Source organism: Miniopterus schreibersii, assembly GCF_964146895.1.
Source record: "Miniopterus schreibersii genome assembly, chromosome: 19".
Lineage (NCBI taxonomy): Eukaryota > Metazoa > Chordata > Mammalia > Chiroptera > Miniopteridae > Miniopterus > Miniopterus schreibersii.
The window spans coordinates 11,168,706-11,183,466 of record NC_138119.1 but is presented as its reverse complement, the minus strand read 5'-3'; the positions used below and the strand labels follow the sequence as shown (position 1 = coordinate 11,183,466).

Here is a 14,761-nt window from a genome sequence, read left to right as displayed (position 1 = left end):
CGTCCGCCCGGGAGCCCGAGCCCACCGCGGGCTCCGTCGGGTGCCCGGCGTGCGGGCCTCACCTCTGGGCCGCTGCCGGGTCCTGGCCTCTGGCCCGGAGGCGTTCAGAGCCCCGGGGGAGCAGCTTCCTCTCCGGCTTGCTCCCCCAGCCCAGTCCTTCTGGGAGGAGCTGGCAGGGGCCTCCGCTGCCTACGTACGACCTCTGTTCCTGGATAAACACCGCTCTGTCTGTGGCCATCAGCCTGCCCTTCTTAACTCCTTCCTCCAGCCGGGTTCTAGCAGCAAGCCAGCCCTGTGCCCTCGCCTCCTCTGCGGGGCCTGGGCTCCTTGGAAGTTGCCCAGGAGGGCTTCAGGGAAGAGGGGGGTGACCGTCAGCGTGCAGTGGCCTCCATCCCCCTGTGCTGCTCTGGTGAAGCCCGTAGCCATGGCCACGCAAATCACATCTGTAAAACTCTCCTTGCTGGAATCTTGCCTTGGCCCATATTGTCTCGTTCTGGAGCCATCCCAACAGCTCCCAGGCAGAGTGACTTGTAGTGACTAGTTTTCTGAATTATACTGGCCCAAGAAAAAGTAACCAGGCTCAAGATTTCTGGACATAGACATTGAGGACGGAGCTGGTTCCATCAGTAGTCCGGGTCAGGCTTGTCTGTGGCCCCCAATCCTTGGCAAAGGCTGTCAAACTGTAAACATGGAGGATGTCCCCTTCTTCCCTCCTATCCCCACAGGCAGATCCTAGGAAGCACAGGCCACTGCTGTCAAAAAACGAAACCATCAACTGCACACCAGGCATACCCTTCATCCATTAGTCTCTCAAAGGCATGGAGCTCATTTCCTCCTTAGGACCTTTGCATAGGCTCTCCCCTCTCCTAGGACCACTATTACCCCTTCATCTTTCAGATCTGGGGACCCTCTCTGACACCCTGCTGTCTAAATCAGGGGCTCTGTTGTATAGTTTCATATCACCCCATATTTTCCTTTATGGTACTGATCATATTTTTTTCTGTGATTTATGTATGTGATTATTTAATATCTTATTAGAATGTAAGCATCACAAGGACACGCTTAGAATAAGGTATTCAGTCAGGATTTGTTGAATGAATTAATGATATTAAGCAGAACTGTACCTGAATCAGTTTGTTTCTTCATTCACTGTGCTAGATGCTGGGGACAGATAGAAAGGGGAGGAGTCTAAGGGGAGAGACAGACAATAAACGTGCAAACAACAGCGCAAAAAAAGATTGTGAAATGCAGGAAATAAACAAGATGATTAGTTTGGCATCTGATACTTGAGGGTTTAGAGGAAGCAAGCATTTCTTTTGTGGAGATTCATGGTGAACCCCCAGGCCCTCCATTCCTGCGGCTCCTGACTCAGCTCAGCCCTGGTGTCCGGGGAAGGTGGTCTGCACTCAGTGCTGCAGCCAAGAACTCAGGATTTTGGTATCAGTCATACAGGCTGGGGATCTGGGCTATGTGACATGCTATCTGTGCTGTGTGACCTCCGGTAGGTAACTTCATCTCTCTGGGGTTCACCTTACCCATTTTGAAAATGGAGAGAATATACCTTACTCTCAGAGCTGGCATGAGGATTACATGAGATCACATGGGCATCAGTTAGGCTGACTTCTGCTGAAGTACAAGAAAACAGAAAACCCAACTCTATCTGACCTGACAATAAGGACACTTTTGGCTTCTATAATAGGAAGTCCAGAGGTAGGGTAGGATTCAGGGGAGTCTGATTCTGTGGCTTCATTCATTCATTCATTCATTCATTCATTCATTCATTCATCCATAGTTCTTTACTACCTCTGTGCCAGGCACTGTGCTGGACTCTGGGGACATAGCAGTGAGAAAACGGGTAAATCTCCTGGCCAGATGGAGTTTATACTTTAGTGGTCTGCCTTTGTCCCTGCCCCCTTCTCTTTCCCTAAACTCCTGTCTCCCTCAACCCCTTGCTATTCTCCAAGGTCACTGTGTTCTTTCACACTTTTGTGCCTTTGCTCTTACTATTTCCTCTGCCTATAGTATCATTGTCCCCTGCCTGCCTGGAGAACAGCTTTCTGCTTTCATAGAGTAAAATTGGCCCCTCTCCCTTGTGTCTGCACTGCACCCATGATAGGAGCCAGGGTGGCGGGTGGAGCTGGTGGGGCGCTTTGCGCATTCAGCTCCTGACCCTCAGTTGTGCATCGAAAGGCCAGGGGTCCTGTCTTTTCATTGCTGTGTGCTCAGTGCCTCACGTAAGGTCTGGTGCTTGGCAGGGACCTGGTGCTTGGCAGGGGCTGTTGGTGTTGACAGGGATGGTGGATATGTGGGAAGCCCTGGAAGGATTTCTATTTATTTATTTGTTTATTTCTTTATTGATTGATTTTTAGAGAGAGAGAGGAAGGGAGAGGGATAGAGAGATAGAAACACCGATGAGAGGGAAACATCATCAATCAGCTGCCTCCTGCATGCCCCCTACTGGGGATCAAGCCTGCAACTGGGCATGTGCCCTGACCGGGAATGGAACCATGACCTCCTGGTTCTGGAAGGATCTTGATTTCCAATGACAGAAGGGTCTTGGGCTGAGAATGGGTCTGTGAGACTTTATTTACTCAGAAGGAAGTGCCTTCTCCTTCACCTCATCAGTTGCTTCCCTCCCAGCCCTCCCTGCCCTGCAGGGGGTCCCAGGCAGATAGGACAGTCAGAACGCAGCATGACTCTTACTCCTGTTCCAGCTGCAGTTGAAGGAAAACACCTGCAAGAGAAGGGCAAGCCGGGTGGCAGAAATGAGGGCAGGGATGGCAGGAGCTCTGAGCATTTGCATTCAGTTACCCAGGACCTGGATCCTGTCCTGTGGTACAGGTTGGGCAACTCACACATAGAAAAAAAAACCACCCTGGTTGGTGTTTCCCTCACTTCACCCATGTCTACAGCAGGTGCCCAATCCCAGGCTGAAAGAGCTGGACCTTGGCTTGGGACTGGATCCTTAGCATTCTTTCTGCCATTCATTCTGCCATTTGGGGCTGGTGGTGACAGGGCAGGGTCTGGGGTTGAAGGTGGTGACAGGGCAGGGTCTGGGGTTGAAGGGTCCCTTTACCTGAGGACTTGGCGTAGACTGTCTTCTGGTCTCTGCTCTGGGCGATGCAGGACATGTAAAGCTTCTGGTCCTCAATCTTGTCCACGTCAACGTTTAGTACAGCCAGAGATCCCACAGGGATCAAGCTGGAGAGGAGGTGGTTTAGCCCATCCCTTGTGCAAACCCCAGGCCCTCACCCCTTCACCCCTCCATTCCCCAGTCCTCTTCATCCCACCCTGCCTTGAGGACCTAAGTGGCTCTGGGCTCTGATCCTGCCTGCCAGCTCCCAGAGTGGATGGCAGAGGTGGTTTTCTGGCAGTGGATTGAGGAAATAAAGTGACAGGCAGGGCTCCTGCACCCCAACTGCTGAGGATGGCCACCCCCTCCGTGACAAAAAGGGCCATGACTTTAGCCAACACCATAAGGATCACTACTTACTTTTTGAACCTGATGCTGAGGCTTAGTGTGAACAGCCCCTCTCCAGCCAGGTAGGCAGTTTTAGAGAAGGTCTCGTCCATCATGGCTGCCAGGGACCCTCCGTGGGCAAACCTGGGGTGGGGGCAGGAAGCAAGGCTGGGGCTGTGGGCTGGGCAGACTGGCTCCCTAGGCCTTCCCCTCACCCTGAGGTGGAACCACCGCCTCTACCTTTCCCAGGAAAGGTGCATGCACCAGTGTGTTAACCAGTGTCTCCATGGAAGATGCCTTTGGGATGGCCAAGGTGACCAAGGGCTGCAGTCTGAAGCCACCACCTATGGAGATGCTGGCATCTAAACTCTCTGAATTCCTTTTAGCTACAGTCGAGTCCTTCTCAGGCCTGGGGACCCTAACGCTGCTCCTTATCTCCCCCCCTTTCTTTCCTTTGCAGGGACTCCAGCACCACCAACAGCCTTCAGAGACTGTCCAAAGCAGGAGCAGGGATGGAGGAGTAGGCAGGCAACTATGGACTCAGTGGTTCAGCGGCCTTAGGCAAGAGGCTCAGGGCCAGCCTGGTTTCCCTTGTGGATGTATTTGTGTCCAGAGCGAGTTCTTTCTTGGCTCTTTTCCAGGTTTGGAGGTAGCAGAGTATAGCAGAGAGAGCAATGGACTTGGAGCCCCAGTTCCTGGACTAGAGTCCTGCGTCTGACCTTGACTGCCTGTGCTACCTTGGGCAAGTTACCTTACCTCTGTGTGCCTCAGTTTGTCTGTGGGTAAAACATGAAGTGTGGATAGATGATGTGTGATAGCTATATTGTGCTCTATGGTTCATGAGCACATACACAGAGGCCCATAATATTATACCTCTCAGCCACTCTGGCAGGTAGATATTATTGCCCCAGGTTTTAGGTAAGGAGACTGAAAGCCAGAGGTTAAATTGCTTGCTTGGGGTCCCATGGCCAGCAGTGGCAGAGCAGGTCTGGGAGTCGGGCTCCTAATTCCAGATCTTGTCTTCTTCCAAGTTCACCACATCCCTTTCAAAGTGACCTGTAAAACCCCTCCTTCACAACAGAACTGGACCAGATGACCTGGATGTCCTTCCAGTCCGGTGCATTACCCACACAACTCTTTAGGGAGAGGTACAGTCCCCAATCCACCTTCTGAGCCAAGGCTGGGAAACAGCCAAAGATGTCCAACTTGGCCCTGCCTATAGTCTTACCCTGGGGCCCCCTCCAAGTAGGGGCCTGGTTGGAAAAGACAGACAGACTTCTTCTTGGATGGGTGAAAAAAGATGACATACTCATATCCTTGTCCTTCCTCTTGGATGCACCTGGTGAAGATGCGCCAGTCACTTTTGTCTGGGGAGAGATGAGCAGTGTCTCAGTTGGAGAAGGGAATGAATGAGGACATGGGGCCTGCCCAGGATGCAGTGGTGGTTATTCAGCACCATGGGCTGAGCTCTGAGTTAGGCACAAGGTCAAGGAGAGAACCAGAAGACACCCAGGCCCCACCCTCAGGGGGCCTTCAATCAGAGACCAGGGGCACAGCCCTGTCCCCAGGGAGCCCTGAGTCTGGAGGGAGGAGCGCTCAGGAAGTTCCCTGGCTGAGGGTAGGGATAGGATCAGTGTCAGGTCAAGACTTTAAGAGACTTTAAACATTAAACATTTAAAAATGCAACTCATGCCCAGCTGGGAATGGCTCAGCAGTTGAGCATCGACCTATGATCCAGGAGATCGAGGTTCGATTCCCGGTCAGGGCACATGCCCGGATTGTGGGCTCGGTCCCCAGTTGGGGGCATGTGGGAGGAAGCCGATCAATGACGACTCTCTCATCATTGATGTTTCTCTCTCTCCCTCTCTCTGAAATCAATAAAGATATACTTTTTAAAAATGCAACTCATGTAATTCACATATAGTAATTCAAAATAACAATACTGAACAGCAAAATAAGTGTAGAAAAGCCCACCAACATTCTGATCCCCCTTCCCCCCACCGCCCAAGACAACTACAGCTATATCCTTTTTGAATGGATACCAAATTCTTTTAAAATTATTTTAGTGTCCCTGCTTTGTTTGTGCCATAAACCCAAGGGTAGTCTGTGTACTGTCCCACCCATTCATTGCTGGTCAGGAAAATCATATATGTGAATGGGCAAGACAAGAAAACACAGACACAGACACACACAGACACACAGACACACAGACACACACACACACACACACACACACACGAGAAAGATGGAGGTAAAAAGCTGTATCAGGCTGACCATTGGGTGTTTCAGGAGAGCCAGCCTGGGCCTAGCAGAGCATGGACGCTGGGCCAGGCCTGCAGGGGGGGAGGGGCCCCAGAAGCCTTCTGGTTGGTGGGGGAGGGTTTGGGATGAGCCTCGGCAGAGGGCCGAGCTGGCAGTTCTCCGGTGCAGCCGCTAGGGTGCGCTCTCTTTTCAGATGGGACTAGAGGATAGTGTCACGCCCCTGCCCGGGGGGGCAGCAAGAGGGGTGGAGTTAGACAATAGAAAGCTTCTGGCAGAGAACTGGGGTGGGAGCTTGTGAGTGTCCTTCCCCAGCTCTTTGAACACAGGGAAAGGGGCCGGCTGAACCGACTTGGGTGGGCTGGGACAGCTGTGCTGATGTGACGGCTGAGACCAGGCTGCCTTACCCGAGGTAGCTGCTAATCCGAATGGGAGCTTGAGCCCCTGGATGTGCTCTCTGTTGGACTTGAAGGAAGGCAGTTTGATCCAGCCATCGGCCTTGGTCTTCTCCAGAAATTCCTGGTACAGGCTCAGCATGTCCGGACACCAGCTGGCATTGGGAAGGGCATAATCCTTTAAATCTGTCTTCTCTGGGCAGAATCTTGAGACCTGGGTAAGAAAAATCGGAGACAAGACAGCTTCCTTGGGGCGGGGTGGGAATGGCTGCTTGGATCGCAGGACTTCTAGGCAGTGTGCTCCTGCATTCCATTCTTGGGATTCTTAATCCCTTCCACTAGTGTTGACCTGAGGGACATGCCCTTCTTTCTTGCGGTGGGTTTGGGGATAGCTGTGGCTCTTCTGAAACATGTTTTGGGTGCTCAGAGAGGTGTAGTACAACCTGTGGGACGAGGAGTCCCCTGTGGCATCAAATGCTCATGCACCAATCGCAACTGTGGGCAGTAAGCCTGGGGCTCGCCAAGACCACACACAGAGTTTTCCATCTGGGATGCCCCAACTCAGCTGCAGCGGCCTGAGTCCCATAGAAGGAAAGCGATTACACTGGTGGTCACACAAAATTCAGACCAGAACGAATGTGTCCTGATCATCTTAGTTTTGGACCTAGGCTACTTGGTATCCCAAGAGCACCTTACCTTTGCCAAATCAAATAGTTCCCCAACACACTGCCCACCTGCCCTGGCCACAATCTGGGAAAAGGAGATTTGGGGTGCTCCTTTTCTCCCTAGGCCCCCGGGAGAAAAGCTGTCCATCTGGCTGAGCTGGGAACTCACCAGGGAGTCTGTGGAGGATCCAAATGCCGAGGTGGGGTTGAGTCTGGGCAGAATGTGGGGGCCACCAAGAAGGGCTCTGTGGCGGCTGAATCTTGCTGCCTCTTGGAAGCCTCTTCGTATCATGGCTGAGCACTTGGATCGGGGCAGAAGAGCTGCGGGCTGACTCTTGAGGAAGCAGCAAGGTGAGAGGACTTTTCAGCTGTACCCTGGGTGTGTCGGTGCAGCCAGCTCTCAGGCCTGTCTCCTTTCTGTCACAACGCTTTCATCAGCAAGCTTCCACTGCAGATGATTGGACAAGACCAGGCTGGTTGGAGACAACACCCATATGTGTTTGGGGCCTTAGCTGGCCCCAAGCCCTACCCAGTGCTTGGGGAGGGGCAGATGCTGCTTCAACATGAATGCATAGCAGGTCTGGCTTGAGTTCAGAAAAAAGTATATATATATATATATATATATATATATATATATATATATATATTTTTTTTAAATTTATCTTTATTGTTGAGAGTATTACAGGTGTCTCATTTTCCCCCCCAATTGATCTCTTCCACCTCACTCCCACTCCCTCCCCAGGCCTTCACTCCCCATGGGTTATGCATATATGCATATAACTTCTTTGGTTAATCTCTTCCCACCCTCCACCCCTCTTTCCTCTTTCCTTTGAAATATGATTGTCTCTTGCATGCGTCAATGTCTCTGGATCTATCTGTTTAGTTCGCCAGATTCTTTTGTTCATTAGCTTCTTCTTAAAGAAGACTCTTCAACTTTTCCTGTATTGCTGGTCTGGTGGTGATGAACTCCTTTAGCTTTTTCTTATCTGTGAAGCTGTTTGTCTTACCTTCAATTCTAAATGATAGCTTTGCTGGGTAGAGCAATCTTGGCTGTAGTTCCATGTTTTTCATCAGTTTGAATATTTCTTGCCACTCCCTTCTGGCCTGCAAGGTTTCTGTTGAGAAATCAGCTGACAGTCATATGGTGCTCCCTTGTAGGTAACTAACTGCTTTTCTCTTGCTGCTTTTAAGATTCTCTCTTTGTCTTTAACCTTTGGCATTTTAATTATGATGTGTCTTGCTGTGGGCCTCTTTGGGTTCCTCTTGTTTGGAACCCTCTGTGCTTCCTGGACTTGTAAGTCTATTTCTTTCCCCAGGTAGGGGAAGTTTTCTGTAATTATTTTTTCAAATAGGTTTTCAATTTCTTGCTCTCTTTCTTCCCCTTCTGTTGAGCCTCTTGAAGTTATGCCAGAGGCTCCTTATACTATCTTCATATTTCTGGATTCTTTTTTCTTTTTGCTCTTCTGGTTGCGTGTTTTTTGTTTCCTCATGTTCCAAATTGCTGATTTGATTCTCAGTGTCCTCTACTGTACTGTTGATTTCCTGTAAGTTATTCTTCCTTTCAGTTCATGTAGCCTTCATTTCAAATGGTACTTTATTATGTTACTGATTTTCTCAGTTATTTCCCTCATAGTCAGCTTAAACATTCTTATAAACAAAATTCTGAACTCTGTATCTGTTAGCTTGCTTGGATCTATTTCATTTAGTTCCCCTTCTAGAGATTTCTTCTTTCCTTTGTGACATGTTCCTTTGCCTCCATATTTTAGCTGCTTCCAGGTGTTTGTGTCTATGTATTAGGTAGAGTTGCTATGTCTCCTGGAATTTGTAGAGTGGCTTTGTGTAGTATGTGTCCTGTAGGGTCCAGTGGCTCAGCCTCCCCAGTCACCTGAGCTGGGCCTTCTAGGTGCTCCCCTGTGTGGACTGTGTGCATGTCCTGTTGTAGTTGAGCCTTGGTTGCTGTTGGCATCACTGGGAGGAATTGACCCTCTGGCCAATCAGCTGTGAGGACCAGCTGCAACTACAGCCAGAGAGCTGCTGTGCTGGAGACACCCCTATGGAGCCCCCTATACTTCAGTGGGGCTTTGGTGTTCACCAAGTGCACCCCTTGAGTGTGTCACTCGTGGATGTGGTAGGGTTTCAATCCAGCGTGGTCGAGTCTGATCACCAAGTGCACTGTCTCTGGGGCCTCCGGGGAGGTGCAGAGTCAGCCTCTGCCAGTGCCTTGCCCAGGGCCATCCAGCATGAGCTACACAGCAAACCGTAGTTGGCTGCTACTTGAGCTGGGCTTGGCGGTGTCCAGGAGAGGCCAAGCTATGAGCCAGTGCAGCTGCCGCTAGTGCCAGGCCTGGGGCCACTTATCAAGCCGCATGGGGCAGCTGCTGCTTGTTTGAGAGATTTTAGGAAAGTCCTAAGCATGAGGTTTGAGAGGCCACTTGCATATAAAAGCCACAGGAAATGGCCTGGATGAGCTGCAGGTGAGGAGGGGCGGGGCCTCCGGGAATCATGGGGCGGGGCCAAAGGTGTGAGCCAGGTGCTGGCGATTCAAATATGGCGCCTGCCTGCCGGCTGTGTGCGGGGAGGACTCGCCAAAGGAGTCATGGCCTCTGCCAGCTCTTCTGCCTGGGAGGAAGCTGCCCCTCCAGCTGTCGCCCGGATCTCAGGCAGGTTAGTTCCTCCCCGAGTGTCCCAGGTCCTTTCAGGCTGCTCCCGGCTCTGGGCTCCGAGGGAGCGCGTCTGAGTGAGTCCGTGCGCGGGCCCTTTAGAGGCGCTGCTGGGGCTTCCGCAGCCTCCGCGACCCTCAGGGACAGTCCCCGCTGGTTTCACAGCCTGGAGTTCTCGGGATGTGTCTTCCTGGCCCTGGAGCCCTGGGCTGGGGCCTGCTGTGGGGCTGGGACCCCTCGCTCCTCCGGGAAACCCCCACCCCGAGACTCCCTCCCGGGTTTAACCCGCGGCACGGGTGTGCGCCCGCGGCCGCGTCTCTGTGATTCAGCCCCGATCCACCCGAGTCTCCGCCCCTCCTACTGGTCTTGGTGCTTCTTCAGTCCCTGGTTGTGGGGCTTCTGTTCAGCTGGATTTCAGGAATCTCTGAGTGATGGTGGTTCTGTATTTTAGTTGTAATTTTGATGTGGTTGCAGGAGGTGGCGGGTACAGCGGTTACCTACGCCGCCATCTTGTTTCTCCCAGAAAAAAGTATTTGTTAAAGAAGAAAAAAGTGCACAAAAACAGTATAGGGTACATGGAGACTTGGAGGGCTGCCTTGAAGTTTGGATGGAGAACCCAAGAGAACTCCCAGAAAGAAAAGGGCGGGCTGTCTCTTGATTGTAGGGTTTTGGTGGCGTGTCTGTGTTCGTGGGTGTTTATGGCGTGTGCTCCGAAAGCTCTGTATCATTCTGGGACTCAGAAAACCAACACACAGCCCTTAGCCATCCCCTTCTTTTATCCCAGACAAAGGGTAGCTCAGGGAAGCCTCCACCCACTGGCCCCTCGCAGGGATAGGTGAGGAGGGGGAGGTCTTGGAGGGGAGGGTAGAAAACCATGTGGCAGGGAGCAGCTTAGCAAGGGCACTCTGGTGCTTTGGGAGGGGATGGTGGCAGCAGGCAGTGCGGGGGGTGAGGTGGGGAGTGGGGCAGTGGAAGCTTTGTCACTGCTACGCCTGGAAAAAAGGTGACTTTGAGTGGTGGAGGGGGGAGGAGTGCTCAGCCAGCATCTGCAAGGCTGTGGACTTTTTTGACGGTGTTTCTTCTTTTGAGTTAAAACTGCCAGTTTCAAATAAAAGTTCCAGTTTCCAGTTCACTAGAATAAAGCATGTTCTAAAGATCAGAACTGTGCAAAGGTGGAATTATAATAATGATAGTAATGATATCTTGGTAGGTTCTGAAAAGTTAAACTGATATAATATGGAAATACAAAGGTTTCCCCCCCCCCCCTTCTGTATTTGGCTGCCCCTAGAAGACAAAAATATAAATATTTTCCTCACCTTTTGTGAAGCTTTGAATGAAACTTCCTCAAGGACTGGAGGAACCAGTTTTTTGATAGATTTGGATCCTGGATCTGACCAAAAATATGTGAATTAGTTGTCAACATCTAAAAACAAAGAGTGTCATACAAAGCAGAAGGTCAAGGATCTCCAGATACGTGGAAAGATCTGGAAAGGGTGCATCTTCATTCCTTTGCAGAGGCAATTGGCTAGAACTGACCCCCTGTGCTCTCTGGTTCGCCCCAGGCCTCCCCTGGGACTGAGTATTCCTTCATCCCCTCTGCCAGCCTCTGTGTGTGAATCTTGATTTGGGAGATCAAGGAAGAGCAAAGGAGAGAAAAGGGGAATCTTAGGAAGAGTAGATGGATTGAAGAGGAGACTGAGAAAAAGGGAGCAGGGAGAGCAGAAGCTCCACAGGGGCCCCTGAAGACTGGGAGCTGATCCCACAAAGGTTGCCGGGGGTGGGGGGTGGGGGGTGGGGGTGGGGATGCAAGGGCTGTTCTCCCAAGAAGAGTCAATAGCTGTACCCAGGAAAGCAAATTCTTGTTTCATTGCCTCAGGTCCATGTGGAAGCTGGGTTATCACCTTCACATGACCAGGCTTTCTTTGCAGATCGTACATCCCAGTGGGATCTCCATCTCTTGGTGCCCGACTAGAGGAGTAACAACTCTGTGAAATAATAGAAAATATATTGGTCTTTGCCCCTTGTTCCTGGCACAGAACTCCTAAATCCCTAGGAATTTTCCAGGTGATAAGACTGTCTTTTGTTCTAATGAGGGAACTCTGGGTGGGCTCCTGGCTGTGGCTGATTACTAGAAAGACCAAGCCATGATTAGAAACTTGAATTTTCAGTACCACCTCCCATCCTTCAGGAAGGGGAGAGGAGCTGGAAATTGAATTAATCATTGATCATGCCTCTGTGATGAAGCCTCCACAAAATCCCCAAAGTATGAGGTTTCCAGGTTGGCATACTCCAACTCCTTGGAGACAGAAGCTCCTGTGCTTGGGACCCTCCCACAGGGTGGCCAATGTACCTCTTCATCTGGATGTTCATCTGTATCATTAATGGTAACTTTTATTATATAATAAATATTACATAATAAACTAGTAAACATAAGTAAGTGTTTCCCTGAGTTCTGTGAGCTGTTGTAGCAAATGATTGAATCCAAGGAGGGGGATAGTGGGAACCTCTGATTTGTAGCCATGTCAGACAGAAGTTGTGGGTAACCTGGGGACCTACTACTTTTAATTGGCATCTGAAATGAGGGGAGGTGTTGTGGGACTGAGCTCTTAACCTGTGGGATCTGCACTAAATCTGGGTAGTGTCAGAATTGAATTGTAGGGCACTCATCCAGCTGGTGTCACAGAGAATTACTTGGTGTGGAGGAATAGCCCACACATCTGGTGTCAGAAGGGTTGTGTGGAGAGTGAAGGAAAAACAAGGGGAATTTTTCTTATAGATACCCTCCCACTTTAGTTGTACAATTTTTGGTCAAATATTTACATCATTATGATTACATAAATTTTGCTCTCGGCCTTACCACATACTGTAGTTATATTTCTTTTCTTGTATAACTGTTATTTTCCTTAAGTTGATAATTACCAAGGATTGGCTGGATGCCATGGTCTGGAGGAATACAGGGGAATTGAAGGAGTTGAAGAGGGTCCAAAAGAGAGAAAAGAAAAGAAATGAAGATCTGGCCAGGTCTGTGATATTTAAGAGCAGATATACTGAAGGTAATTAGAAAGAAAGGTAATTAGAAAGAAAGATATCTGAGGAGAACATGGATGGTGACAGCAAAACTGGGTGAGGCCCTGAATTTGGGTGGCTGGAGTGGAATGGAGGAGGCTGGCTAAGGCCATCTTGGAAGAGAAACATTAGAACTGCGGAGAAATTCCTCCTTTCCCCCTTTCTGATTCTTCCCACTGTTTCACACATCCTGTGGCTTCTCCCTGCAACACTGAACCCTTTCTAGATGTGGGCTGGGAGGTCAGCTACCCAGAGAGCTGGGAGGTGCTTAGATAGTGTGTTGAGAGGGTTTTATTACATGAGCTTTGGCCCCAGCCCTTCTCTTTCTGTGAACTCAGCTTAGAGAGATCGAAGAAAACCAGGTCAGAGAAAAGAAAGTGTCTCCCCAAACCTGGATTCTCTGGAGAAGCAATTAGAAAAGAGAGAAGCCAATCTTGTTACCTGCCTCTTCCATTTCCAGTTTGGGATCCATGGGGCAATGTTGAGCTTGCGGGCTTCTCTTGCCGAGATATTATCTGTCTCCAGAAGCACATTCTGGACTTGACCTGCCAGGTGGTGCACAGGAGAACCAGCAGCAAAGTGCTGGTAAATGATTAACAACCAGCTCTTGGAAGAGAGGGAGCTCTAACTGGTAGCATCTGCCAATTTCTGTGGTGTAAATATTCCCACAGTGGCAGATTTCAAGCTACCAATTTGAAGCCACTAACCCTGACTGTGAAGGTGGGAAGAGATGTACACAATCGGTTTCTGCAAGCCAGTAGTAACAGGCTCTAGCACACCGCTGAACTAGAAACTTCTTTGGCGTGAAACAAAGCAGCAGGAGTAACCAAGGCCTTGGTAGATTCAGCAGTAATCACTTCTTGGTCCCAGGCCATTGCTTCATTTTATCAAGCTCCCAATCTAAAGTCCTTGAAGTTCATTCCTTGAAGTTTCCTTCCCTCACAAGACTGACTATGCTGTAGCATTTAGTCTTCCCAGCTTGTTCTGGACATGTGGTGGAGCTCCCCTGAGCTGGGCTGGCCTCCCTGCTGTGATGGTGGGATTCCCGGCACTTTGAGGTGGTTCTGTCAGGATGACCCCCATCTGGAAGGAACTTCCACAGTGGCCCTTCCTAGATGCTATTGCTATTAAGCCCTCTATGAACTCAGTCCCTCCTGAAGACTTGGCCCTGTAGGCTCACCTAGGGTGATTGCCAGAGTGCTCCCAGGCTGCTGATTTCCCTCTCAGTCCTTGTCTCTGCCCAGGCTGTCTCTGCCCTCAGGGAAGCTCATTTTTTTAAATCTTCTGAGATAAGGGTGAGGGGTCAGGCTGGGCAGGGGCAGCTCTGCACAACAGAGAGTGAAGGGCAAACCTGGGGCCTGAGCAGAGCTGGTGGCCCTGGCTCTGCTTCACCCAGGAGCTGCCATGATGGAAAGCAGGCCCAATGCCATCTCTCCTAATTTTTAAAAAAATTAATATTTGAGGGGAGGGGAAGAGATCAGTTTGTTGTTCCACTTATTTTTGCATTCATTTCTTGGTTGTTGCATGTCCCTTGACCAGGGATTGAACCTACAACCTTGGCTTATGGGAATGATGCTCTAACCAACTGATCTACCTGCTAGCTAGGGCTAATTTTTCAAGAAAAGACAGCAGAAATCCATACTTTTATGTGAAACCTTCTAACTTTTAAATGTTGCGACTGATTTATAAAAAAGATTGCATGAGCCAAACCAAGCATCTCTGACTGGATCTTGTCCTGCAGGCTGCTGATTGTGCCACACGGTTCTAAATTCATTACTGGGCCCTTCCCTCCCATCACTCTTCCTGGAGTCTCTTGCTTATCTGCCCCAGATCTAGTCTCTCTGCTCCCAGATCAGCTGTCTTTTCCTGGTTCCCTCTGGGAGGGACCTTCCCAAGATTCATTTTATATCCTCAGTGCCCACAGTGGGCCCTTCAGAAAGGAAAATAACTCTCATATGTTGAGGCCAATGAATCAGTTGGCTGTAGGCTGCCTCAAGTTTGTTTTTTTTAAAATCCTCATCTGAGGATATGTTTTTGTTGATTTTTAGAGACAGAGGGAGGAAGAGGGAGAGAGAGAGAAACATCGATCTGTTGCCTCCTGTAAGCACCCAGACCCAGTATTGAACTTGGAACCTGGGTATGTACCCCTGACCCGGAATCAAACCTGCAACCTTTCTGTGTACTGTACGACACTCCAACCAACTAAGTCACACTGGCCAGGCTGCCTCAAGGTTTTTGCTTCATCTGGTTTCTAAG

The 14,761-nt window shown here is 50.1% G+C and overlaps 1 protein-coding gene across 1 annotated transcript; it reads right to left on the bottom strand.

Annotated features, from left to right (window-relative positions):
- Nucleotides 1-2,356: 2,356 nt before the first annotated feature.
- THEM5 (thioesterase superfamily member 5) lies at nucleotides 2,357-13,010 on the bottom strand. Its single transcript, XM_081121923.1, has 8 exons — nucleotides 12,947-13,010; nucleotides 10,756-10,829; nucleotides 6,949-7,227; nucleotides 6,127-6,328; nucleotides 4,689-4,827; nucleotides 3,494-3,604; nucleotides 3,077-3,201; nucleotides 2,357-2,734 (listed from the first exon to the last, which is right to left on the bottom strand). The coding sequence occupies exons 3-8, from the start codon at nucleotides 7,069-7,071 to the stop codon at nucleotides 2,700-2,702; spliced, it is 735 nt and encodes a 244-aa protein (XP_080978049.1). The 5' UTR covers nucleotides 7,072-7,227; nucleotides 10,756-10,829; nucleotides 12,947-13,010; the 3' UTR covers nucleotides 2,357-2,699.
- Nucleotides 13,011-14,761: the final 1,751 nt, after the last annotated feature.

Excerpts from the sequence above, each read along its gene's own strand:
- THEM5 (XM_081121923.1), bottom strand. The coding sequence starts at position 7,071 with ATGATACGAAGAGGCTTCCAAGAGGCAGCAAGATTCAGCCGCCACAGA. Across the intron at positions 4,828-6,126 it reads CGGATTAGCAGCTACCTCGG|ACAAAAGTGACTGGCGCATC; the intron begins GTAAGGCAGCCT and ends ATCTCTCCCCAG. Across the intron at positions 2,735-3,076 it reads AGTCTACGCCAAGTCCTCAG|GTGTTTTCCTTCAACTGCAG; the intron begins GTAAAGGGACCC and ends CTTCTCTTGCAG.